This window comes from Hemitrygon akajei, chromosome 13 (assembly GCF_048418815.1).
Source record: "Hemitrygon akajei chromosome 13, sHemAka1.3, whole genome shotgun sequence".
NCBI classification, from domain to species: Eukaryota; Metazoa; Chordata; class Chondrichthyes; order Myliobatiformes; family Dasyatidae; genus Hemitrygon; species Hemitrygon akajei.
The window spans coordinates 54,614,793-54,642,754 of record NC_133136.1 but is presented as its reverse complement, the minus strand read 5'-3'; the positions used below and the strand labels follow the sequence as shown (position 1 = coordinate 54,642,754).

At 39.6% G+C, this 27,962-nt stretch overlaps 1 protein-coding gene across 1 annotated transcript; it reads right to left on the bottom strand.

Moving 5' to 3' along the window:
- Nucleotides 1–56: 56 nt before the first annotated feature.
- Nucleotides 57–27,481, bottom strand: LOC140737547 (rap guanine nucleotide exchange factor 4-like). Its single transcript, XM_073063993.1, has 9 exons — nucleotides 27,380–27,481; nucleotides 27,205–27,278; nucleotides 23,317–23,428; nucleotides 19,786–19,860; nucleotides 17,397–17,485; nucleotides 13,606–13,768; nucleotides 12,631–12,714; nucleotides 9,618–9,682; nucleotides 57–141 (listed from the first exon to the last, which is right to left on the bottom strand). The coding sequence occupies exons 1-9, from the start codon at nucleotides 27,398–27,400 to the stop codon at nucleotides 57–59; spliced, it is 768 nt and encodes a 255-aa protein (XP_072920094.1). The 5' UTR covers nucleotides 27,401–27,481.
- Nucleotides 27,482–27,962: the final 481 nt, after the last annotated feature.

Sequence of the window (27,962 nt, the reverse complement as noted above, 5' to 3'; positions counted from 1 at the left end):
AGAACTTTTATTGAACAGCATACAGCAATCACGTTTTAACCATACAAGTTTCTAGATCATCCCCTCATTTCTGCGCATGCTCCAAACTCTGTCCAATCACGTTCTGACACATGACACATGATATCACCACATATTCCTTTCCTTAAAAAGAAAAACAATTAGCAACATTAATCAAAACAGATGCATAATTTAACAAGTCTCTATCAGTCTCTCTGGGGGTTTACAAACACGAGTAGATCTTCCAAGTGGTTCACACAATTCTTGTGTTTTGTTATTATTTCCATGTTTTGTCTGATCTGCATCAGTTAACTGAAACTCTGAAGTTGGCTTTTTCTTGAGGTCTTTGCGATTCTTAACACTGCTCCTTCTTCAGTTTGGACCATGTATGATCTGGGTTGTACTTCTCCAAGTACTGTAGCTTTCTGTGTCCATGTGTTCATTTTGTCTTGTATCCTTACTTCATCTCCTAGGTGCAGTTCAGGTAATGAACGAGAACATCAGTCAAGGTATGTTTTCTGCTTTGCTTTGTGTTCATCTTTCCAACTTCTCACTTGTTCACCTCCCTCTGTTCTCAGAAGGCTCTCATCTATTGGCAGATTGGATCTCAAACGGCATCCCATCAAGAGCTGAGCAGGTGAAAGTCCTCATTCAAGTGGACAAAGCTTTATAAAAATCACCTCCGCTATCTTTTGCTTTGTGCATCAGTTTCTTGATAATTCCTACTGACTTCTCAACTAATCCATTGGACTGAGGGAAAATGGACTCTATGTTGTATGAACAAAGCCCCATTCATGAGCAAAATGTCTCAGGCATTCACCATTGAATTGTGGACCATTGTCTGTGAAAACTTCATCAGGTACACAATGTCTGGAAAAAACTGATTTCATGCAGGTAATTACATTTTCTGCAGTTGTTCTGCTCAGACCACACACTTCAGGATACAATGAGTAGTAATCTGTTATTAATAGATAATCTTTGTTGTCAGTTACAAAAAGATCAACACCTATCTTCTGATAGGTCTCTGAGGACTATGATGTGATGTGGATCTGTGGTTCCAATATTCTTGTACTTCTAACATACAGTCATGCTTATTATCCGGCCATCCATCCATCACCACTTGTATTACCTGACTGAGAATCTTGTCCTTCTCTGTCTCAAGTTGCAGAAGTTCCAACTTTTCAGCAGCAACAGGTACAGTCTCTATAATCATATCAACAAATGCCTGAACACCAACAGTGTCCCTTTTGTTGCTGGATCCACAGCTCTGGAAAGTGTGTCAGCTGTGTACATGAATTTTCCAGGTACGTATGACACATTCAATGCATATCTTTGCAATTTGATCATCATTCGCTGAATTCGCAAAGGACAGTCGCTTAAAGGTTTGTTAAACAATGCAATCAGAGGCTTATGATCAGTTTCAATATCAATAGATTGCCCTGACACAAACTGACGAAATCTCTCACGAACAAGCATAATACTGAGCAATTCTTTTTCAATTTGGGCATACCTTGTTTCTGTATCAAATAATGCACGAGATGCATATGCCACTGGTAGCCATTCCTGATCATGTTTCTGGAGTAATACTGCACCTAAGCCTGCTTGAAATGAATCATATGAGATTTTGATGGGTCTCTCAGCATCACAGAATTTCAACACAGGTTCCTTAGTGAGCACTTTCCTGAGATTTTGCCATGCCTTCTCCTGTTCATGATTCCAACTCCATTTGTTTTTCTTTTCTGTTAGCTGCCTCAATGGAGCAAGCTTTTCCGAAAGATTGGGTATGAATTTCCCATGTAGTTAACCATTCCCATAAAACTTTGAACATCCTTTTTACATTGCGGTCTTGGCATGTTCTCAATAGCAAAAACCGTCAGTGGATCAGGATGCACACCCTCATTGCTGATGATATCACCCACAAAGGTAAGTTCAGTCACTCCTAGCTGACATTTGTCTTTATTCAACTTCAGGTTTGCCTTGTGTGTTGCCTCAAAGACTTGTCTGAGTCTGGCATCATGCTCTTGTTTAGATGATCCCCAAACAATAATATCGCCAATGGAAGTATCTACGCCCTCAATTTGCTCATATAGCATGTGAATGGTTTTATGGTACACTTCAGGAGCTGATGCAATTCCAAATGGAAGCCTAAGAAAATGGTATCTGGCAAAAGGAGTGTTAAAGGTACTTACCTTTGAACTCGGTTCATCTAGTTTAAGTTGCCAGAATCCAGAGGATGCATCTAATTTACTAAAGTACTTTGCATTAGCAAACTGTGACATAATTCTTCATGAGTAGGCAATTTGAAATGCTCTCTTTTAATGGCTCGATTCAAGTCTCTTGGATCTAAGCAAATCCTCAGTTTTCCATTTTTCTTATCAATAATAACAAGCGAATTGACCCATTCAGTTGGTTCATCAATTTTTCATATGACTCCTAACTGTTCCATTCTGTCAAGCTCTGGTTTCAGTTGATGACGTGATGCAAACGGCAGTTTTCTACATGGATGTACTACGAGTGGCACTGTGTTGTCAATTTTAACCGTTTGCTCTCCTGGAAGACAACCAAGCCCTTTGAGCAAGTCCTCATACTCTTTCATCAAGTCACCGTATTCTGACTCTGTGTCACTGTCCAGGACTAAGTCTCTTTTCACCAAATTCAGTCTCTCGCAGGCAGATAGACCCAGTATTGTTGGTACATTCTTAGGCACGACCACAAATGAAAGCGTGTGCACAATATTTTTGTGTGATACTTTTGCCAACATGTTCCTTTAACTGGAATGTCTGCACCTGAATATCCAGTCACTTTTATATTTTTCTGATGTAACTTTGGTCTTGGCTTTAATGCATTAAACTCGATTCTGCAAGAACATTTACTTGTGCTCCAGTATCCAATTTAAACAGAATAAAGTTTTGGTTCTCTTGCAATGGCACAGTCCAGTCATTCATACTTTGTTTATTTTCACAAAGCACATCTATATAAAACTCCTCACGTTCATTTTCAAGCACTGCATTTATGTGTTTTATTTCCTTTCTACTTCTGCAACAGCATGAAAAATGATTACTCTTACCACAGTGATTGCACATTTTTCCATACACTGGACACTTTTAGGTCGGTGCTGCTGCCTACAGCAATCACAAAGTTTTTTTCTTTTAGATGACATCTTGCTCTCCGTCATTTTCGTTGCCATTTTATTATTTTTTTCTAACATGTTCGTGCTTTTCGACAACATCTATGCAGCTCTCAAATACAAGCTCTTTAGCCTGCAACATCACAGTTTCCAAAGCTTTGCAAAGAATCAAAGCTTTTTCCAAATTTACGTCTGGTTCTTTTAAGAGTCTTTCTCTCAGAGTATTATTCAGAATGCCACAAACAATTCTGTCTTTAATGAGAGAGTCCGTCAGTCCTGCAAACTCGTATGTTTTACTGCAGTTTTTCAATTCTGTAACAAATTGATCAATCATTTGACCAGCTTTCTACTTGCATTTTGAAAAATTTATCGTGCTCAGACATCACATTACGCTTCGGTATACAAAACGCTTCAAACTTGTCGATTATTGCTTTTAGATTCAAATTATCTCCATTCTCAAAAGTAAAATGGTTATATACCTCAAATGCGTCATTCCCTATTACGTGGAGTAGGATCGCTGCTCTCATTTTTTCCAATTTATTTTCTGCTCCGATAGCCAACAAATAAATTCCAAAAAGCTGTTTAAATTTTTTCCAGTTTTCAGCTATGTTCCCAGTCAGCTGAAATGTTTTCAAAGGTTGCAACCTTTCCATTTGTAAAGCTGTTAACAACACTAAAAATGTTTGCACTCTTATTTTTCAGATTATCTTTGTTTCTCCCATGTTTAGCAAACATATTATTCTTCCAGACCGACTTCTGACACCATGTCATGTTCTTTATACATACCGTGGGTTACTAAAAACAAACCATATTCTGGAAGAACATAACTAGAACTTTTATTTAACAGCAAACAGCAACCACGTTTTAACTGTACAAGCTTCTAGATCATCCCATCATTTCTGCACATGATCTGGACTCTGTCCAATCACGTTCTGACATGTGATACATAATATCAGCACAGCTGAGTGTGTGCTTTCAGGATTCTGTACCTCCTATCTGATGGTAACGGTGTAAAGAGCGCATGTCCTGGGTGGTGGGGATCCTTAATGGTGGACACCAACTTCCTAAGGCACCACTCCTTAAAGATGCCTTGGATTCTACAGAGGCTGGTACCATGATGGAGCTGACTAGTTTTACAAGTTTCTGCAACTTATTTCAAACTTGTGCAGTAGACCCAACACACACACACACACACACACACACACACACACACACACACACACACACACACACACACACACACACACACACACACACACACACACACACACACACACACACACACACACACACACACCCCTCCCCCCCCCGGATGGAATGCTCTCCATAGTACATTTTTAGAAGTTTTCTAGTGTTTTAGTTGACAAACCAAATCTCCTCAAACTCCTAATGAAATATAGCCGCTGGCTGTCTTGCCTTCTTATTGGCTGCATCAATATGTTGTGTTCAAGTTAGGTTCTCAGAGATATTGGCAGCAGGAAATGGTTTGTGTTCCCTTGTCTTACCCTTCCTGAAGTCCACAATCAGCTCTTTGATCTTGCTGACGTTGAGTGCCAGGTTGTTGCTGCGACAACACTCAACGGACTGGTATATCTCACTCCTGTACACCCTTCCCAGGGCTGAAATGGTTGCCATAAAAGGACACAGGTTTAAGGTGCTGGGGAGTAGGTACAGAGGAGATGTCAGGGGTAAGTTTTTTACTCAGAGAGTGGTGAGTGCGTGGAATGGGCTGCTGGCAACAGTGGTGGAGGCGGATACGTTAGGGTCTTTTAAGAGGCTTTTAGACAGGTACATGGAGCTTAGTAAAATAGAGGGCTACAGGTAAGCCTAGTAATTTCTAAGGTAAGATCATGTTTGGCACAACTTTGTGGGCTGAAGGGCCTGTACTGTGCTGTAGGTTTTCTACGTTTCCATGTTTTTTCCGTCACCATCTGAAATTTTGCCAGCAATGGTTGTATCATCAGCAAATTTATAGATGCTGTTTGATGCACATAGTCACGGGTGTAGAGAGAGCAGAGCAGTGGGCAAAACACACATCCCTGTGGAGCACCTGTGTTAATTGTCAGTGAGGTGGAGATGTTAATTCTTCTGGTTTGGAAGTTGAAGATCCATTTGCAGAGGGAGGCACAGAGGCATAGGTTCTGTAGCTTTTCAATCAGGACTATAGGAATGATGGTGTTAAATGCTGAGCTATAATCATCCTGACATAGGAATTTGTGTTGCCTAGGTGATCCAAGGCTGCGTGGAGAGCCAGTGAGATCACATCTGCTGGAGACCTATTGTGGCCATAGGCAAATTGCAGTGGGTCCAGGTCCTTCTTGAAACAGATGTTGTTTCTAACCATGACCAACCTCTCAAGGCATTTCATCACAGTAGATGTGAGCGCTACTGGACAACAGTCATTGAGACAGCTCACACTGCTCTTCTTGGCCACTGGTATAATTGTTGGGAACTCCCAACAGTAGCAGTGAGAGATTGAAAACGTATTTGAATACTCCCGCCAGTTGGTTGGCACAGGTTTTCAGAGCCTTACCAGGCTGCCTTGCAAGGGTTCACCCTCTGAAAGATAGCCTGACACCAGCCTCCAAGACAGAGCTTGCAGGGTCATCAGATGCCGCAAGGATCCTCACAGCCATGCTTCTATTCTCCCTTTCAAACTAAGCTTAAAAGCCGTTGAGCTTGACTGGGAGCGAAGCGTACAGATGAGGCATAGTAAAGACGCACACTGCAACAACCACATGGAGAACTTGTACATTGGCATCACCAAATTCTCACCCTGTGTGGTGTGAGAGGGGAGTCTAGCCCTGGGTCATGCATGTTCCGCCCACTAGTACAATCATGCCACAACTTATCAGGATACAGGTGGAGTAGAGCTTGAGCTTCATTGAGCAGACCCTCAGACATTCTGCATTGTCTCAACAATGTTCTCCAAAATTTCAGTGACTAGTTCTATCTTTTAACATGCCGTGCATGCTTACATTAATAAGGTTGAGAACGAATCAAAATGTGGGGCCCTGCGCTGAATTTTCAGTGCTGTCTCACTTTTGAAAAGGATGTGATTGCTAGATTAGTTAGGCCAATAATCCTTCAGTCCTGATGAAGGTCTCGGCCTAAAATTTTGACTGTTTATTCCTTTCCTTAGATGCTGTCGGACCTGCTGAGTTTTGTATTTTGCTTTTGGTTTGTTACAGCCCTTCAGCCAAGCAGCTCCTAAGCGCCATCTGGTGGATTGCCAAAGTTATCACACCCTTGCTGTGAATGGATGTGATGACTTTGATAATCGAGGGAAAAAAATTAAAGCAACACACACAAAATGCTGGTGGAACACAGCAGGCCAGGCAGCATCTATAAGAAGAAGCACTGTCAAGGTTTCGGGCCAAGACCCTTCACCAGGACTAACTGAAAGGAAAGATACTAAGAGATTTGTGGGGGAAGGGGGAAATGCGAAATGATAGGAGAAGACCGGAGGGGGTGGGAAGAAGCTAAGAGCTGGAAAGGTGATTGGCGAAAGTGATACAGTGCTGGAGAAGGGAAAGGATCATGGGATGGGAGGCCTTGGGAGAAAGAAATGGGGGGGAAGCACCAGAGGGAGATGGAGAACAGACAGAGTGATGGGCAGAGAGAGAGAAAAAACCAAACAACTAAATATGTCAGGGATGGGGCAAGAAGGGGAGGAGGGGCATTAACGGAAGTTAGAGAAGTCAATGTCCATGCCATCAGGTTGAAGGCTACCCAGCCGGTATATAAGGTGTTGTTCCTCCAACCTGGCCTGCTGTGTTCCACCAGCATTTTGTGTGTGTTGTATGAATTTCCAGCATCTGCAGGTTTCCTCCTGTTTGCTCAAAAAATTAAAGCTCTTAGTTACAGTTTAAAGACATATGCTTGTTAAAATTACCCATTGCTTAAAGGATAATTAAACATGAACTCTAGCAATTCAATAACTGTTTAATTCCGTGGGTTGGTAAATGTCAAAGTTTAAACAAAAAGAACTCACTGCTAAATAATAAAATTAACTTGAAAAAGAGAAGCACGCTGTATCCTCTAGTTTCAGTGCACCACTTCTACTTTCCATCTGATTTAATTGATTACCGCTCCAATAACTAGCAATCAGGTGATGCCTTCCAGATCACGAATCCCTTGAGACAGAGGAATTGAGCTAGTATCACTATGAGCTATTGGTATTGGTGTGTAAAAGAAAAAAAACAGTATAAAGTGACTGATACAAATACTTCACATTTCATAAAGTGTGTTTGTTTTAAAGTTGATTCATATAAGCAAAATACAAATCTCCAAGTCTCATTTAAATCCATTCTAAGTACGTCAGGTTGGGACAGTCGTGAGCAAGTTTCCTTTTCCCCCTTTGGTAACTGCCAGTATCATTCAAATAGGCAGTTCCCTGTGGTTCTGTGTTCAAATTCGAATTCTACCCATGAAATTGAGATCTCTATAAGGTAGTATCCCATTAAGATTTATTACTCCTCAACTGTCCATCTGTATTAATCATGGAACTCTACCCACTCATGAAAAAGAAATCAAGCTGACCTCAGTTGATTGACTAAGGCAGCCTTCATTTCAGAAGCACCGTCCCTTGAGAATGAAGCATTCCTAAAACCTTTTTAGCCAAGATCATTGAACTGAACATTAAATATCTAATGAAAATCTAAACATTGAAAGAAATTCAATATCGTCAATATAAAATAATTTAATAAGAATACTAAATACAACAGAAGTATAAAATATTGGCAGTCTATTGACCTTGAATGCCATCTAATGGAGATGAATAGTTGACTGTCCCAGTGCGCTTAAGTGCTGTGAATGAATTTTCATGGCTGTTTCAGTACAAACTAAATGCAACTACAATGGGCAGTACTTGAGAATTTTTGTAGTTCAGATCATAACCCAGCTATGCCAGATCTCATTGACTTCACAAGCAGAGCAGAAGGTGAAGCAATTACCATGCAGTGTGACCTTGATTTATTGTACCAGATTATTCATCCACACAACTCCTCAGGCAAAAGCAGTTTGCACAACACAAACCTGTTTCAGGCCTTAACAAGAAATTTAAATTTCCCTCAGGAAATTCTGTTTTGGAGTCCAAGTTAGTTGAGTAGGTTGACGGAAAAATGTTCATTTTTTCAGCATCGTTCATATGGAAGGAGCATTCCTGAGGCTGGGCCACAGAGCATTCAAAGAGAGTAGGATCGATAGAGAGGCCTAGAGATTTTGACAGATAATTCCAATGCTCAAGAGCTGATCACTTAAAACAGAGTCAAATATGTTTGGCAGGCAAGATGCCTTGCTTTCAAGCCTGGAATTATCATTGAATGAGCACTGGAATTATCTGTCAAAATCTCCAGGCCCCTCTATTGATCTTACTTTCTTTGAATCCTCGGTGGAATCTGCCTCTTTAAATGAGTCTTTGTCCAATCTTCATGGAGGGATCAGAAGTGGAGAGAGAGAGTAGCTTTAAGTTTCTGGGTATCAAGATCTCTGAGGACCTAACCTGGTCCCAACATATTGATACAGTTATAAAGAAGGCAAGACAGTGACTATGCTTCATTAGGAGTTTGAAGAGATTTGGTATGTCAAAAACTCCTACAGATGTACCGTGGAGAGCATTCTGACAGGCTGTATCACTGTCTGGTGTGGTGGGGGGGGGGGGGGGGCTACTGCACAAGACTGAAAGAAGCTGCAGAAGGTTGTAAATTTAGTTGGCTCCATCTTGGATGCTAGCCTACAAAGTACCCAGGACATCGTCAAGGAGCAGTTTCTCATATAGGCAGCGTCCATTATTAAGGACCTCCAGCACCCAGGGCATGCCCTTTTCTCACTGTTACTATCAGGTAGGAGGTACAGAAGCTTGAAGGCACACACTCAATGATTCAGGAACAGCTTCTTCCCTCTGCCATCCGATTCCTAAATGGACATTGAACCTGTGAACACTAGATCATTTTTTAATATACAATTATTTATGTTTTTGCGTGATTTTAATCTATTCAATATATGTATACTGTAAACTGATTGATTTATTTATTATTATTTATAGACTTATTATTTATTATTATTATCATTATTACTACTACTACTTGTTTATTTATTATTATTTTTTCTTCTTCTATGTACAGTATTGCATTGAACTGCTACTAAGTTAAATTTCATGACATATGCCGGTGATAATAAGCCTGATTCTGATTCTGATTCTGAGTAGGTAGTAACAAAGTTGCTGATGATAACAGAAAGAGAGGAGAAAGGCTGATGAGGTTTGAAAGCAATGTGAAAGTTTAATATTTAATCTGCTATTTAATTGGAAAATGATGTACATCAGCCAACAAAGAAATTGGGAGCAAATGGAATGAAACGTGATGAGAACGAAATATGAAATGCTTTCTCAGCATATTCAGTACTATTAGTAGCACTGATCTCAAAAGCTTGCTTTCTATGAAATTTCTGGTCTGACTGCATAAAATTTAATGTAATTTAAATCTTACAGTACCCCAGTAAGTCTGTGATCACACCATAGCGCTGTTCAAGAAGTCCGGCCAATATCGATTCAAAATCCTGTAAGTTAAATAAATATTGATATAAGAAACAACAAAAAATAATTACATCATTTGGCTTATCTTATATGTCTGTGCATTACCTTGTTCATAGCCTTGTTAACCAGCTGTAAATCTTAAAACTACCAATTCTTTTCTTGTAAATTACCTTTTCCTTATAAAACTGCATGTTAATGTTACTGAATTTCTAGATCACTGTATCTTAATCTGGTTTCATGGGAGAATGTAAAATGCTTCATTTAAGAAACTGATGAAGGTCTCGGCCTAAAATGTTGACTGTTTATTCATTTTCATAAATGCTGCCTGACCTGCTGAGCTCCTCCAGTATTTTGTGTGTGTTGCTCTGGGTTTCAGTACCTGCAGAATCTTTTATTCATTCAAAGTACCCTATAGATGTGTGGAAGCAAAAATAAAATATGGCAGGTGCTAGAAATATAAAATAAAACAAAAAAATGTTGGAAATGTTCAGCAGATTAATTAGCATCTATAGAGGGAGAAACACGGGGCTGACATTTCAGGTCAATGACCTTCCATTGGAACTAAGATGTGAATTGTACAAATGCCGAATGCCAGGTATAGCAATGATTTATATCTATTGATTTATTTAGTGATAAAACATGAAATAGGCCCTCCCAGCCCTTTGAGCTGCACTGCCCAGCATCCCCAGATAACCCCAATTTAATCCTAATCCAAACAGGGTCAATTTACCCAGTACGTTTTTGGACTGTGAGAGGAAACCAAAGGACCCAGAGGACCCAGAGCAAATCAATCAAACAAATTCAAGTGTAGTTTTTATCAGATTAAAAATTATTGTCCAATAAAGCATGTTTAAAATACAAAATGTAGTTATATTGAAAAATGTTTCAATATTAAAGGAATATTTCTGACTTTGACTACTACTGCAAGATTCTTATCTCATTATCATGATGCTTGATCCCAAGTGGCAAGTTTCAATTACATCAGCTTACACTCAGTGTCCATTTTATTAGTTACCTCCTCTATGTTTGTGGTCTTTGCTTCTGGATCCCCTTCAAGGTTCAGCATGTTGTGCATTCAGAGATGCTCTTCTGCACACCACTGTTGTAATTTGAGTTACTGTCGCCTTTCTGTCAGCTTGAATCAGTCTGGCCATTCTCATTAACAAAGTGTTTTTGCTCATCGAACTGCAACTCGCTGATGTGTTCTGTTTCTTGCATCATTCTCTATAAACTCTAGACCTAGAGACTGTTGTGTGTGAAAATCCCAGCTGTTTCTGAGATACACAAACCACTGGTCTACCACTAACAGTCATTCCACCGTCAAAATTACTTAGCTGACATTTCTTCCCCATTCTGATGTTTGGTCTGAACAACAACTGAACATCTTGACCATGTCTGCATGCTTTTATGCACTGAGTTGCTGCCACATGCTTGGCTGATGAGATATTTGCATTAACGAGCAGGTGTACCTCACAAAGTGGACACGGACTGTAAACTGTAACTTGTTTAATGCAACCTTGATTTCATTAATTCAGACTTACAACAAAGTGCTTTCAAAGTTACCTCCCAATCTGATATGATACAAATGTTGTGTGGACTTGCATTTAAGCATTGAATTCTACTGACAGGGCAGCATGTCAAACAAAAGTAGTTAATTCAGAAATGGTCAGTTAAGCATGCCTTCTGGTATTAGATTTCAACCCTGGGGAAAAGATACTGTCTCTCTATCAATGCCATTCATAATCTTATACCCCTCAATCAGATCTCCCCTCTGTCTCCGCTGCTCCAGAGAAAACAACTTAATTTTGTCTAAGCTCTTGCTATAGCACATGCCCTCTAATTCTGGCAAAATATTGGTAAACCTCTTCTGCATCCTCTCCAAAGCCGTGACATCCTTCCTATAGTAGGGTGAACAGAAATATATGCAATATGCCAAATGCAGCCAAGCTAGAGTTTTATAAAGCTGCAACATAGCTTCCTGACTTTTGAACTCTGGTACATCAACTAATAATAGCAAGCATCCCAAATGCCTTCTTAACCACCCTATCAACCTGCATAACCACTTCCAGAGTGCTATGAACTTGGACCCCAAGATCCCTCTGCTCATCAACACTGTTAAGGGTCTTACCCTAAACAGTGTACCGTCTCTTTACCTTTGACCTACCAAAGAGCAACACTTCACATTCGGCCTGCTTAAGCTCCATCTGCCATCTCTCCGCCCATGTCTACAACTGATCTATATTCCACTGCATTCTTTGCCTTCCATCTACATATTAATCCAGGTCATTTATATACATTACAAACAGCAGAAGTCCCTGCAGAACATGACTGATCACAGACCATAAGTCCCTTTGACCCCCACTCCCTGTCTTCTGAATCCAAACATCCAACTCACCATTAATCCTATGCAGCTTAATCTTCTGGATGAGTCCTCCATGACGGACATTATTTTACACCTTACTAAAATCCATGCAGACAACATCCACAGCCCTACCTTCATCAATCACCCTCATCACCTCGTCAAAATCTCCATCAAGTTAGTAAGGCTTGACTTGCCCCTCACAGAGCCAGAATGGCTCTTCCCAATTAGGCCATGGTTTTCTAAATGCTCATAAATCCTATAGAATTAGCAATTGTGAGACTATTGGTGAAAATCTAATGGAGAAATAATATTTAGTTGACAAAAAATATGCATTTGATATGCATTGTAAAAATGGATGTGGAAAACAGAGATTCCTTTAAGTTGATGAATATTTAGATTTGTTGTTAGAAGTCTCCAGGAAACCAAACCATATCTTTTATCTAGTTAGCTAAAACAACATGAAGTATCTTTTTAGTCAGCTATCAATATTTAAGAACACTTCAAGAGTTCATTCAGTAAGATCATTAACAGATGGATTCTGACATTGACGTATTGCTTCTGTGTCATTACCAAGCTTCTGGTAACCATAGCTCACCAACGCACACACACCTCCTTGCTGATCAGCAGGAGCTCTGCATTAGTCCTGCACAAAATTGTGGAAGGTCTCGACGTGTTGGTTAAAAGTGCTGCATCCTGGAAAATAACATAGAAAATGTCAAAATGTTCACCAATTTCTTATTAAATTTTGAATTCACAATATTATTTAAAAATGATTCCTCCACTGGGAAGCAGACTTTAAACAGGTAAACTTAGTATAATACTGTGTAATGTCAAAATATTGAAGTAAAAGCATATTAGGGTATTAAGAGAAGCGACATTCAAGAGTCCAGAAGAATTTCCATTCTGATACTACCAAACTCACGACTGCGCTGGATTATTAGAGCTTTATTGGCATGGATGCATATTTCAAGAAAATAGTTTCATAGATTCTGCAGATCTGGTGTGTAAAGGCTTTAGAGTAAATATACCAAGTCTGGGAAAGATTGAAGCTTTCATGGGAAATCTTTAACACAAGTGCAGAAATATACAAAATTAATTTCAATCAGTAATTGCAATGAATTAAATTTGAAGTATCTGATATTTTGATTATTTAATTTTGTTTAACATCACATTTCTACTTACTGAAAAGTTATGTAAAATATTTCAATAAAGTACTTTTGGTAACTCGTTAAGACTTGATGACAAGATGGTGCAACCAATGTGATGAATTTGCACAGATGCTATCTACAGAGATGTGGGCGTACAAATTATAATGGGTTAAAAAAGTGGTATAGATATGTGACGGTAACATGTGAATGCAAAAGTGCAGGTAAATGTCTATAGAATGAAATGCATATAAAAAGAATATCAGACGTAAAAGAATTGGAGTAAGGCATTCGGCCCTTGTACCTACTCCACCATCCAATAAGATCATTGCGGCTTTACTGAAATTATCCTTATGTCACTTAATTCCACTATGAGCAAAATATATCCATCATGGTTATAAAGACATTAAAGGTAAGTACTTGATGCAAGGAATCTCACCCCAAACAAATCTCCCTCCTCAATTTCATTCAGAGTTTCACTGAAGTGATTTTGATTTCTTGAAAGGCCATCACTTGACTGAGCTATTAGTTTACCAGTAACAACAAAATAGCAGGCCTCTGGCTGGTGACCTTTTCGTACCACAGTTGTTTTGGCCTCATATCTAAATGGAATAGAAATCACACAGTCAATTCTTAATTACATGCTTGAATATTTATTCACTCCCCTTTCAAACAGTAAGTCGGGGTCAATGAGAAAAATGTAGTCAGCATAATGCCATGAGAATCAGGGATGTGTGTAGATCATTTGACACCTTGAATATGCCCTTTAATTCAAAAATCTTTCCTTGAGTCCACTTACCTATTCTTCACCCAGAAACTCTTGAGTCCCTTGCCAATTAAACATCTATCTTAGTTTTGAATATATTCAAGGATTCAGCCTCCAGAGATTTCTGAAGCAAGATGATCCAGTGAGAGAAGAAATCCCTCCTTATTTCAATCTTTATGTGGGTGTGCCATTACCCCAAGACAATGCTTCTGGCACTAGTCTCTCCCATGAGAGTAAGCAACCTTCCTGGTAAGCACCCCCATCGAGAGTCCGATATGTTTCAGTAAGATTGCTGTTCACTGTCCTGAACTCCAGTCAGTACAGACCCTAACTGTTTAACCTTTCCTCATAAGACAATCATTCCATATCCAGGATCATCCTGGTGAACTTTCTTTGAACAGCCTTCCATGGCAATATTCCTTTCCTTAAATAGAGGAACAAAACTGTTTATGATACTCAAATGTGGCCTCAGGGTTACCTTATCCATTTTATGAAGACTTCCCTGCTCCTATACTCCATCCCTCTTGAAATAAAAATCAACATGTCATTAGTATGTCAGTTTTAAAACATTTTCAATTTACATAATAATCTGCTGCTGCATTTTTTGCAAATCGTCAGTCATTAAGCAGATCTACCTTTTGAACCTGAAATGGAGACTTAACCCATCAGGTAATGGAACAGGAAGATTAAGGGTGGACTTTTCAAAAGTAACACAGATCATGGTTTTAGTGTTGTTACTCTGAAATTTGTCCTTGAAACACCTGTTTTTGACTGCTATGAGTGGTTGGAACTCCTAAATGTCATCAGGGTCACGTGTGGCAACTTGACACAGGACTCATATCGTGTGGATGTGACTGGATGTGCAGTCAGCACATACCAAAAGACAGATCACGTTAACACTCACATAACATTACCATTGACCATTTTGAAACTTATTCTGTCTCAAGGCCATTCTCAACTTTACATAGATGAACATATGTAGGGATATTTAAATGTATGCATTTAGCAGTCTGCTCATCCTGGGGTGATGTGAGATGAGGTCTGTGGGGCAGTTGTTGTAACTCTGTGAGGGTACTGGAGCAGGGATCCAATCACAGACACAGTATTGCGCACACAGTGATATTAATTGAGTAACAAATCCCAAGCTGCAAACAAAGTCAGTGTCAAAGTTCAGGCAGAGATCAAAACATCCAGAGAAATCCAAAATCCAGAATCAGGAAACAAGCAGAGTTGATATTCAGATGTCCAGAGAAGGCTCAGGAAAATTCACTGGCACAATCTGGCAACAAACAGGCAAAAACACAGGACTGAAATACACTGAGCAATAAACAGAGAGGCAGATGATAGGTGGAGCACAATGAGACACAGGTGGCAGCAATACAGGTAATAATGAGAAACAGGTGAGAGACGGAGTACTCAGTATTACAGGGGCCAGAGTAGAGCAGGAGTGGGGACAGGAGCACATGGCAATACAAAACCACAGGCTGACAGCTAGGGGGAAACACACAAAAAGACAGAGTTCAACTGGAGGTACTGACAAACTCTGGATTACATCAATAAATTCAGCCCAAAGATGGATTTAAAGCTGATTGCTATGTGACAGATACTCACTGGATAAGATCCCTGTATGCTAAAGGAGAGAACTACTACTGCATGTTTTTGACAAAAAAAATTGTGCATATCTCCAATTGTACAATATGGGGCATAGCTTGAAATGCTTGGTTCTTATGTAGAGGTGATTGTATCGTTCTCCCAGTGTGAACAAAACAAAAGAGCTGGTCGTTGACTTCAGAAACGAGGAACAGTGCACATGTTCCTATCTACATCAACGGTACTGGGGCTGAGATCTTCAGGTTCTGAGATGTGAATGTCACTAATAGCCTGTTCTCACACAGGTGTAAAAACTCTGAACTAAACACCAAGTATAAACCGGAGTTAATGAGGCGTGATCCCAGTAAGATTAACCGTTTACTGTTCACTCTTCCACATTAACGTATGGTGAAAACTGTTGATAAAACAATACAAAATATATACAGTATTTGTTTCCTTCTTGGCATCACATTTACATCATAAATACTTGCAAAAATAAAACTACAACAAACTATATTACATTAAAGTACAACATACAGTCAGAATCTACCTACGCCATCAACTGCTTTAAATACACTTCAACACAAACTATCCGCAACTCTTTAAATAACAAAGAACATAAACTTTATCAACCGTCATTACTTTTAACAGAATCAGCGTTAACATTTTTACTTCAACATATCGATTATCTTATGAACCTACGGCGTTGCTTCTACGATGTTTCTAGTGCATAGAAAGAAAACTTTTCTCGCGCTGATCCTGCACACACAAGTCCCCTCGTTTCTCCAAACCAGTATTTTCCCACAAGACGCAGCGAAACCGGGTGTGACGTCATCGCATGCCGCGATATATCACAGACAACTAATTTACTTTCAACAACCTTAACTTTAACTAGAAAATGATTACAAACGAATTACTAAAGCGAAAATATAATAAACTAAACGAATGCCTTAAGGGCAACACAGCCTGTCCAGGCGCGATCATGATGTCATGTCCAAGAAAGCTCAACAACGCCTCTACTTTATTATCTACTTCCACTGCGCTCTTTAGATTGCTTTTACACATTAAACTGCATTGGTATTGTCTTACCTTATTCTAGCTCAAACCACTGCATGATGATTTGATCTGCTTAAACAGTATGCAAGACAAGCTTCTCACTTTATCTAAGAGCATATGAAAATAAACCAAGACCAAATATAAACAAGAGAAACTCTGCAGATGCTGGAAATCCAGAGCAACACAACACAGAATGCTGGAAGAACTCAGCAGATCAGGCAGCATCTATGGGAATGAATAAACAGTCAATGTTTCAGGCTGAGACCCTTCGTCAGGACTGAGAAGGAAGGAGGGTAGATGCCAGAATAAAAAATGAGGGGAGGGAGGCTAGCTGGAAGATGATAGGGGTGGGAAAGGTCAAGGGCTGGAGAAGAAGGAATCTGATAGGAGAGGAGAGTGGACCATAAGAGAAAGGGAAGGAAGAGGGGACCCCGGGAGAAGTGATAGGCAGGTGAGAAGAGGTAAAAGGTCAGAGTTGGGGTGAAATTTTTTTACCGATATTCATGCCATCAGACTGCCACCCAAACAGAATATAAGCTGAGCTCCTCCACTCTGAGGATGGCCTCATCTTGGTACAAGAGGAGGCCATGTCTGAATGTGACCAAATATCTCCTGGATTATTAGTACAAAATTCAGTGTTCCTCAATGTTGTTAAGAACATAAATGTGAAAGGAAAACAGGTCATATTTCAATCTTGATTCATTTATACTTTGCTCTATCAATAAATGATTGTGATAATTCAGTGGTAAATAATCAATAAAGCTAGCAGATTCATTGTTAAATAAGCTCCAGCAAGTTTTTGTAAGCCTGTCACTTACTGTTGGTAGAAAGCAGCTTGGCATATCTCCAATTGCACAATATGGGGCATGGCTTGAAATGCTTGATTCTTATGTAGAAGTGTCTGTATCTTCAATGAAAATGATCAATAAATTTTTATTACATAGGGAATTCCATTCTACCATATTTTCACCCTGATATTTGCTATCAATTTATAGATCATAGAACAGTATATTATAGAAAGGCCAATCAGCCAACAGTGTCATGCCAATCTCGATGCCAATTTATACTAAATGCCCTCCCCCTGCATATCATTCATACCCCTCATTCACTTCATGTTCATGTATCCATCTAAAAGCCTCTTAAACTCTACCATGTTGCCCATTTCCACTACTACCTCTGGTTACCCATTCCGTGTACTGACCATTCTCTGCATTAAAAACTTGCCTCTCACATTGCCTTTATACTTCCCCCGCCAACATTAGAAGTATGTCCTCTGGTGTTTGACATTTCTTTCCTGAGTAAAAGATTCTGTCTATCTACCCTATCTATGCCTCTCATCATTTTGAAATAAAACTGCATTATGTCTCCCCTTAGCCTCCAACGCTTCGGAGAACAAATCAGGTCTGTCTAGCACTTTCATATAGCTCATACCCACTAATCCCAAATTAAATTTCGCTTCCCTTTAAATTTCTTATCCCATCCTCTAATCAAGTCAGTGGATATGTTTTTAATACTACAGTTGATTTTCCAGAAATTAATTTCTTCTGATTTTAATACACATTTTCTTCAGTTAAGGGATAACCAATTCTCTGACTTTAATTATGCCACCTTACACCATAAAACTTATGGCTCACTGGGTGGCAATTTCCTCCACGAGGCTGTGGTTTCAAATCCCACTGCAGGAATGGAATTCAAACTCGGGCCACTTCACTGCCATACTGCGGAAAAGCTGCCGTCATTCAAATGACAGGTTAAACTGAATTTCTTTCCTATCTCAGTTGGACCTAAAAAATCCTTTTATACTGTTCCAAAGAAAGAGGTGGAGGAGTTATCCTTAGAATTCAAGCCCAAATGTCACACTCCCTCAGCACCAGAGATGATCAGAGAATTACCTGATCATTTTTGCTTTTTCTGGAAGCCTATTATGTGCAAATAATCTTTTTTATGTTTCCTATATTACTGCAGAGGACCACACTGCAAAGAGCACTTTATCAGATGTAGTACGTTTGGTCTTAACGTTTGATATTTGACTAAGTGTCATTAAATGCAGCTTTATTTTCACAGGTTTGACAGGACGATCAGAAACGCAGCTACAGCTCTCAAACATGCAAGAAAGCTGCAAATTCTATTAATAACTTTATGTCTCCTTAAACACAACACAGTAGTGACAATAAAGTGAATCTAAATGTTCAATTAATTAAATTATGTTACAGATTACAGGCTCTGGTGCCAAATCTTGAAATTGAGATTGAAATCTACTTCAATTTCTTGATTATAGCAGCATGAGAACATATGAAAAAAGGGAATGCGACTTTGAACAAAATAATTCAAGGAAATGAGAACACAGCATTAAGTAAGGAGTTGATTTTCCATTGCAGCAACTTTTATGCCATTTGTACCATCAATTATTCATAATTATAGGAAGCAACATCCTAATATGGAAAGGGCAAGTTTAAAGCAAATAGATTGTTATGGGCCAAAGTTAAAGAGCAAGAAAATAACCAAAAGAGCCACCAAGCTAAAGATGGCACATAAAATTTTATAGTTGTGCATGAAATCATTGAGATGACCATGACTCTACCAATACTTTGCTAGAAAAAAATAAACAAATCTAACTTCCTTGCTTCCTTTCCATATTCCTGTCACAAACGCTTCTCGATTTTTTTAGTCCAAAAGAAAACTGTTAAAATATTTCAAGATTTTTTCTATTCAGAGTATGTCTGCAAAACGCACACAACACAATGATGTACCTGCCCAGAGAGACCAGGGAGTATGCACTATAATATAGCATCAAAACAGAAGCTGTCCAACTAATTTCCACTTCATACAGCAATATGGACAGAGAGAACAGCTCCCACATTCAATTGGACAATCATAATTTTGCAGCAGTAATTAGAAAGACTGGAATGGACTTTAACTCAGGTTCACTGAAGGTATATGTGAACTTCAAAACTCCCAGTTTATTCCGTAAACCTCCAATTCCCTCACATTGTTCAAAAATATTTAATATAAATCACCATTTAATGACAAACATCTGCAGCCTGTATATATGAAGTTCTTGACAAATTTTAAAGCGTCCTCTCTTACAAGCTGCAATCTTTCATTATCATCTCAATTAGACTCCTGCAAATCTGAATCTTAATAGGTTGCTATCTGTCACTTTATTGTTAATCCACAATGACACAGCTTTAATGGTGATTCTATTACCAATGAAATCTCATGTATGCTCCGTTCATGAGGGAGAACAGAAAGCAGGTTCTTCAGCTTCGCAGAATCTCTCTCCTGTAATAAAGCGAAAGGTGAACAAATACATCAGCTTAATCACAAAAATCTCCAAAGGTAACTCTGTGACACAGATTGACACCGAACCCATGGCTGTGTCACTGATAGAAGATATTTTAAACAGAATGATAATGTAGTCCAGATTTTGTAGAGGGAGATCAATATATATTCAGTGGCCACTTTATTAGGTTCACCTGCTTGTCAATGCAAATATATAATCAGCCCATCATGTGGCAACAACTCAAAACATAGAAGCATGCAGACATGGTCAGGAGTTTCAGTTGTGTTCAGATCAAACATCAGAATGGAAAAGAAATGTGATCCAAGAGATTCTGAGTGTGGACGGATTGTTGGTGCCAGATGGGGTGCTTTGAGGATCTCTTAGGACTTCCACATACTACAGCCTCTTGAGTTTACAGAGAATATTGTGAAATAAAAAAATCTAGTGAGTAGCAGCTCTGAGGATGAAAACGCTTTGTTAGTGAGAGAGATCAGAGGAGAATGGCCAAACTGGGTCAAACTGACATGAAGGTCACAGTAATTCAAATAACCACATGTTACAACAATGGTGTGCAGAAGAGCACCTCTGAACACACAACATATCTAACTTTGAACTGGATGGGCTACAGTAGTAGAAGACCACGAGTATACTCTCTGTGGCCACTTTATTAGGTACAAGAGGCGCATAATAAAGTGGCCACTGAATGTATTTTTTTTACTTAATGATGGTCCCAAAATGGTTCTTGAAACTATTCCCTTGTACTCGTTTCTTCTCTGTTACACATGCTGTCCTAGACATATTTATTTGTATGTATTACTTTCCTTGTAGTTCCAATTGGATTTTCTCATCTCCTGATTTAACTTTCAGTTGTTTATTTTGTTTTGAACTAAGTCTCAGTTAAAGAAGGAACAGAACAGAATATCTCCTTTGGCCTATCCTTGCGCAGGAGTGGAGAACTGGGATCAGTAGCTATTGAAAAATCAGAGCGGAATGGCTCAGAGCAGCAGATTTTCTTCCCTAAATCACATTAAGTGAATTAGCTGTGTTTTATGATCATTATGCACAGCTTCATGCTCACTCAACTGCTATCAATCTTTTATTTTCACTTCTTCACACTCCCATGGTATGACTTGATGTTAGGTTCCAAATTCAGTAAAAGAAGCACTATGCCATCATCCCAAATAATTCTTTCATCTTCCAATCTTGCAAAACATTTTTTTGTTTGGCTTGTAAACTGTAAAGATAAGCCAAATGCCTTAATTTGATGTGACATCACAGTTATAGATTGCTCAGGTTTTATGATTGAGTATTCATGTTCTTCATCCCAAACGCCTGGCTCTCAGGTCAGTTGCCATGGAAAGTAGAGCTGGGGGAGGAGCAGTGGCTCCAAGGTATAACAAGTCAAAAGATAAAGAAGTGGTAGGGATCACAGATACTAGTGGCCCAAGTAATCTTTGTGGATCCAGAGGGACACCTTTGTCCAAGTGGGCCTAACAAAAATATTTTACATTACAATGCATCCTTAGGACATTGAACAATTTTACCAAGTAGGTGGTTTAAGTTACATCTCGATACAACTAATAATATAAGACTATAAAATATAGGAGCAGAATTAGACCATTAGGCCCATCGTCTGCTCTGCCATTTCATTATGACTGATCCAATTTTCCTCTCGGTCCCAATCTCCTGCCTTCTCCCTGTTTCCCTTCATGCCCTGACCAATCAAGAATCTATCAACCTCTGCCTTAAATATGCTCAATGACTTGTACTCAACAGCCACCTGTGGCACAAATTCCACAGATTCACCACTCTCTGACAAAGAAATTCCTCCTCACCTCCATTCTAAAAGGACAGCTCTCCATTCTGAAGACTTGTCTTCTGATCTTAGACTCCTCCACCATAGGAAAAATCTTCTTCATATCCTATCAAGGCCTTTCACCATTCAATAGGTTTCAATGAAGTCACCCCTCATTCTTCTGAATTCCAGTGAGTAGGGACCAGAGCCATCAAACAGTCCTCATATGACAAGCCTTTCAATCCAAAATCATTTTCATAAAACTCCTTTGAACCCTCTCCAATGTCTTCAATAACAGCCCAAAACTTCTCACAATATTCCAACTGAGGCCTTACCAGTGCTTTATAAAGTCTCAAGATTACATCCTTGCTTTTATATTCTAGTCCTCTTGAAATGAATGCTAACATCACATTTGCTTTTTTCACCAACTCAACCTGCAAATTAACTTTAGGCAATCCTGCATGAAGACTCCCAAGTCCCTTTGCACTTCAAATATTTGCATTTTCTGTCCATTTAGAAAATAGTCTATGCTTTTATTTCTTCTGCCAAAGTGCATGACCATACACTTCCTGACACAATTCCATCTGCCTCTTCTTTGCCCATTCTTCTAATCTGTCTGTCCTTCCTTAAAACTACCTGCCCTCTAATTATCTTCGTATCATCCACAAACTTGGCCACAAATCCATCAATTCTGTCATCCAAGTCATTAACACATAACACAAAAAGAAGTGGTCTCAATACAGACCCCTGTGGAACACCACATATAACCAGCAGTCTACAAGAAAAGCCTCCCTTTTATTCCCACTCTTCACCTCCTGCCAATTAGCCAAAGCTCTGTCTGTACTAGAATCTTTCCTGTAACTTGTTAAACAGCCTCATGTGTGGCACTTTGCCAAAGGCCTTCTGAAAGCCCAAATACACAACATCTACTGATTCTCCTTTGTCTATCCTGCTTGTTATTTCTTCAAAGAAATCCAACAGATTTGTCAGGGCAGATAAGCTTGAAAGAAAAGGGAAATGAGTAGACTCAAGTAGGGGTGCCACTGCAACATAACATCTGGCACAATGCTATTACGGATTGGGGAGTCAGAATTCAGAGATTAATTCTGATGCCATCTGTAAGAAGTTTGTACGTCGTGAATGCATGGGTTTCCTCTAGGATCTCTAGTTTCCTCCAAAATTCCAAAGATATGCCAGCTAGTAAGTTAATAGGTCATTGTAAATTGTTCCATCATTAGGCTAGGGTTAAAGAGATGGGTGCTGGGCAGTGCTGGCTTGGGCTGGAAGGGGCTGTTCCACACTTCGTCTCAAAATTAATAAGTACCAAATAAAATGACAAGGCACAGGGGGAATGGGTATTACACTCAGGCAGAGCCAATCACTTCAATTGGAGCAACACATATCTATCAGTAGGTTAAAAGGCTGCTGAAGATAGTAAAAATAAAGAAATCTATGGAAGAGATTTGAAAACAAGGGTGGAAATCTTGTCTTCCATTTGCTGCTAATGTAGATCAGCAAGCACCAGGTAAATTAGTTTCAAGTTAAAACACAGGCAACAGAGATGACCTAACGTTTTTTTGGGAATGATGGTGGAAACTGAAAAGGAATCCATTGCAAAGGTCATCTATAAATAACAAACATTGCGTAGGTTACCACTAACACATTTGCTTTTTGTAAAGTTGTGGATGTTGAAAAGCAATTCCTTGTCAACGTCTGATTTTCTTGTCAGATGATGAGCTACCCATTGTATCACTTTGTCTTTGTGTATATACCTGCAAAACAAACCAGTAGTTCAGTAGAATGAACAAAGATGTACTGTTTCTAAATTTTCATAGTCTGAAGTCCTAAGCACAAAAGATTAAGGATAACACTAGGAATAATATGCATTTCTAATGTCCAAATAGTTTTGCTAGCCTTACGTCAATGCTGAAACTGGAGAGGGTTCAAAGGAGGTTCATGAAAATGATTCCAAGATTGAACGGCTTGTCATATGAAGATGCCTCTAGGCCTGTATTCACTAGAATTCAGAAGAATGAGGAGTGATCTCATTGAATCCTATCGAATAATGAAAGGCCCCGATAGAGTGGACGTGGAGAGAATGTTTCCTTTGGTGGGAGAGTCTAAGACCAATGGACTCAGCCTCAGAGTAGAGGGGTGGCCTTTTAGAACGGAGATGAGAAGGAATTTCTTCAGTCAGAGAGTGGGGAATCTGTGGAATTCTTTACCACAGGCAGCTGTGGAGGCCAAGTCTATAAGTATACTTAAGGCAGAGGTTGATAGATTCTTGATTTGTCAGGACATGAAGGGATATGGAGAGACGGGAGGAGAACAGGGCTGAGAGGGAAATTGTTATTTATTCTATTATGGGATGTGGGCATCACCAGCATTTATTGCCCATCCCTAGTTGCCTTTGAGAAGCTAGTGATGAGCTGCCTTCTTGAACCGCTGTAGTCCCTGACATATTGGTACACCCACAATGCTATTACTGAGGGAATTCCATGATTTTGACCTAGCGACAATAAAGGAATGGCGATATGTTTCCAAGTCAGGAAGGTGAGTGACTTGGAAGGGGATTTCCAAGTGGTGGTGTTCCCAAGTATCTGCTCTTCTTGTCCTTCCAGATGGTAGTGGTTGTGGGTCTGGAAGGTGCTGCCTTAGGAACTTTGGTGTGTTGTTGCAGTGCATCTTGTAGATAGTACACACCGTTCGTCGTTGGTGGAAGGATTGGATGCTTTTGGAAGGGGTACCAATCAAGTGGGCTGCCTTGTACTGGGTGGTGAATATTCCATTACAGTCCTGACCTGAGGCTTGTAGATGGTGGACAGGCTTTGGGGAGTCAGGAGTTGAGGTACACCCCACAGGATTCCTAGCTTTGACCTGCTCTGGCAGCCACCGTGTTTATATTGGTAGACCAGTTCAGTTTCCCATGGCCTAATTCTGCTCCTATATCTTATGGTCTTGAGGTTTTATGTCCATCGTTGCATTGTAGGGGTTAAAAACCAAAACAGAAATTGGACTATCCTGGTACCTCAAGTCACTGTGGAGTTAAAAATAACATTTATATTTATCATGCTCAGCAGCTATGTCATTTACAAACTCTCCAGTCAGCTGTGCTTATGAAAATATTTAGGAGTGTGGTCAGGATGTATCTGCAAGGCTTATAATATTAATGATGCTGGCATACATTAGCTATTTGGACAAATTGGTACAATATAGCTGCAGATTATTGATCATAAAAAAATGCATTTCTTAAATAGAAGGCTGCATTTTATTTGGCATGATCAGAGATTGCCTTTTCTATAATGTCAAATTATTCAGTGAAAAGAATTGCATTTGCACCCTCAAGCTGCTCCCGAAGTTGTGCATTCTTCACCTTGAAATTCCACAGAAAATATTGTTTTGTTGTACAAAAACTTTCACAGAAAATTGGTAGAGATTGGTCAAAACATCTCATAGTAGAGGTCTGATAATCTATTATCCAACTCGCTGCAGCGGATAGTGAGGTCAGCTGAGAAGATCATCGGGGTCTCTCTTCCCGCCATCACAGACATTTACACTACACAAAGCAAACAGCATTATGAAGGACTCCATGCACCCCTCATACAAACTCTTCTCCCTCCTGCGGTCTGGGAAAATTTTTGGCACCAAAGCATTCGGGCTCTCATGACCAGACTATGTAACAGTTTCTTCACCCAAGCTATCGTTCTCCTCAATACCCAGAGCCTGGACTGACACCTTACTGCCCTATTGTCTTGTTTATTATTTATTGTAATGCCTGCACTATTTTGTGCACTTTATGCAGTCCTGGGTAGGTCTGTAGTCTAGTGTAGTTTTTTTTCTGTGTTGTTTTTTACATAGTCCAGTCTAGTTTTTGTACTGTGTCATGTAACACCATGGTCCTGAAAAAATGTTGTCTCATTTTTACTATGTACTGTACTAGCAGTTATGGTCGAAATGACAATAAAAGTGACTTGACTTGATGGTTCCCCCTGTGCTGGAACTGAAATGCTCCCACACACACAGCCTTTGTTGCAGTGCAGCTGGAATTGTTCTAATATAATGCTTCTATAATTTTGAAATCCATGTTCAGTAAGTTAATTGGGCATTGTAAGTTGTCCTGTGATTAAGCTAGGGTTAAATTGGGTTGGGCATTGCTGTGTGGTACGGCTCAAAGAGCCTATTCCAAAAATATATTGTTGACCCCACTCTGGATTCCCAGCGGAAAACTGTCCATTCTCTATTCTCATGCTGTGGGAAATGAGATAAATGTTAAGAGAGAAGTAAAAGCCTCCATGCCAGGCTTCATAGAGTCCTGTCTCTTCCAAATATATATGCACCACCCAAGGCCTGGGGAAGAGAAAATGCTGAAGTGGATAGAATAGAGATACTTAGGGATATAGACATGCACATAACAGAGGAAACAGAGAATAGGGATATAGACATGCACATAACAGAGGAAACAGAGAATAGGGATATAGACATGCACATAACAGAGGAAACACAGGACTAAGCTTGCCAGATCATTCAACGTCTTTCTGAACTGCACCACAGTTCCATTGATGTTGGGGAACTGCAAATGCACACACAGGCCCCCACACAAAATATTCGTGCATAATATAGTCAGAGCATCATGGCTGGTCAGCTAGTAGAGATGGCCGCAGAGCACCAAACCCTTTCAATTTCACCAGGAAGTAAAACCGATTGGATGTCCTGGTGTTGTGAAAGAGTTTATGCAAACACACCTCTTCCAGTTGTTTCAGGAGGAACAGAGAGATTATGGTCAAGGAGTTTGCAACACTTCCCATTGCACCTACAGGTACAAAGAACTTGTATTTACATAGGATCTTGCCCTGTCCCGGGACAACCTAAAGGTCTTCAAAAGCAGAAGTTTTATTAGTCACAAAATGTAGAAATCACATCACCCAGTCTACACACAACAAGCTTCTTTGATATGAAGTCAATGGTGGTGACTTTTATTTTAGTATCTTAGTTCAGGATGAAATAGTGGCAAAGGCATTGGCATAACTCTCTCTCTCTCTCTTGTGATAACACTGTGCCTATATCTGAGAGGCCAGTGGCTTTTATATCATGTTCGACAATGCAATCTTTTCTCATCAGAGTTTACTCAATTTAAGCGCTCCGGTCTGGGGGCCTTATGTTCCATCTCAGACTCCCACTGAGCCAATGCTGTCGCAATTCAGGTTTACAAATTTGGCCGGCTTACTGACAAGGACTACATAAAGTCCGTATTGTTAGCTTTCTTCCAAGGCGACATTATTTCCGCTCATTCGCATAGCAACCTTTGTACACCAGTCACGGTGACTGCATGCTCTGCTAGTGCAGATTTCATTCGGTATGTTACCCATTTTCTTTATCCACTATTCAACAGATTCTTCACAAGAATTACATTCAGTTGTTTACGCTCAGGATAAGCGTTACCGAGAGCGCGACGAATCTTCCGGTTTGATCAGTGGTTGCACGGTACTGGGAGCCGGGCAGGAGAACAAGCTTTGTTTAGACCGGTCACATCAGTCATCTCTTGACTTACCTCTTCAACGCTATGTTCATCCCGCAGATAGTTTTGACAATCCCGGCGAGTCTTCGGAAGTTCCGTTCACCTCGCTGCAACCAATAGAACACGGTGAATTAACTATTACATAGACCGATTTTAATTATTAAAATATGCTTTTACAAATGAAATTCCATAGTTGTTAGGTTCTGACCCCGGTGTGGTCCAAATACATGGCTCACAGTTGATACACTAGCTTTTCTGGAATCGATTCGCAAGGTGTGGATTTTACGATCTTCGATCCCTTCCGCATTTTTATGCGCATTTAGCACGACAGCGTGATAATGTGAAACCTTCAAGGAAATTCAGTCTAGGCTGGGCTCTCAAAAGCTCTCGTGTATTCCTGCGCTTACCTTTTGGAACAATGTCAACCTGACCAAGCGATGTGACGTTAAGTTGCGCCTGTTTCTGAAGGGGTTCAAACACTGGAACGCTAGCATCTGTCTAAATCTCAACCAGCCAGGTATTCCAATTAACTGCGACTATTACTTCAAATCTTTGACCGCAGAAGTTAAATTAGAAATTAAGACAACTTGAAAGTTCTGAAAAGTTACTGCATGTATGACCCAAACGTAATTTTTAATTTATATAGTGCATTTAACTATCTCAAAGTGTCTTATGGCGCTTTACATCTAATGAAATATATAATCCTTTCTTTATGCATTGAGCTTTTTTTTTACTGATATAAGCAATGTCATCTATTTGTAAACTGCAAAAAAACAATAAAATAGCACTCT

What these genes read in the sequence shown, in the direction of transcription:
- LOC140737547 (XM_073063993.1), bottom strand. Translation starts at nt 27,400, where the DNA reads ATGTATTTGGACCACACCGGG. An exon ending in ATGAACATAGCGTTGAAGAG is followed by an intron (nt 23,429 to 27,204) that starts GTAAGTCAAGAG and finishes TTTGTTTTGCAG; the next exon opens with GTATATACACAAAGACAAAG. An exon ending in GCATACATGAGATTTCATTG is followed by an intron (nt 17,486 to 19,785) that starts GTAATAGAATCA and finishes TTTTCATTGAAG; the next exon opens with ATACAGACACTTCTACATAA.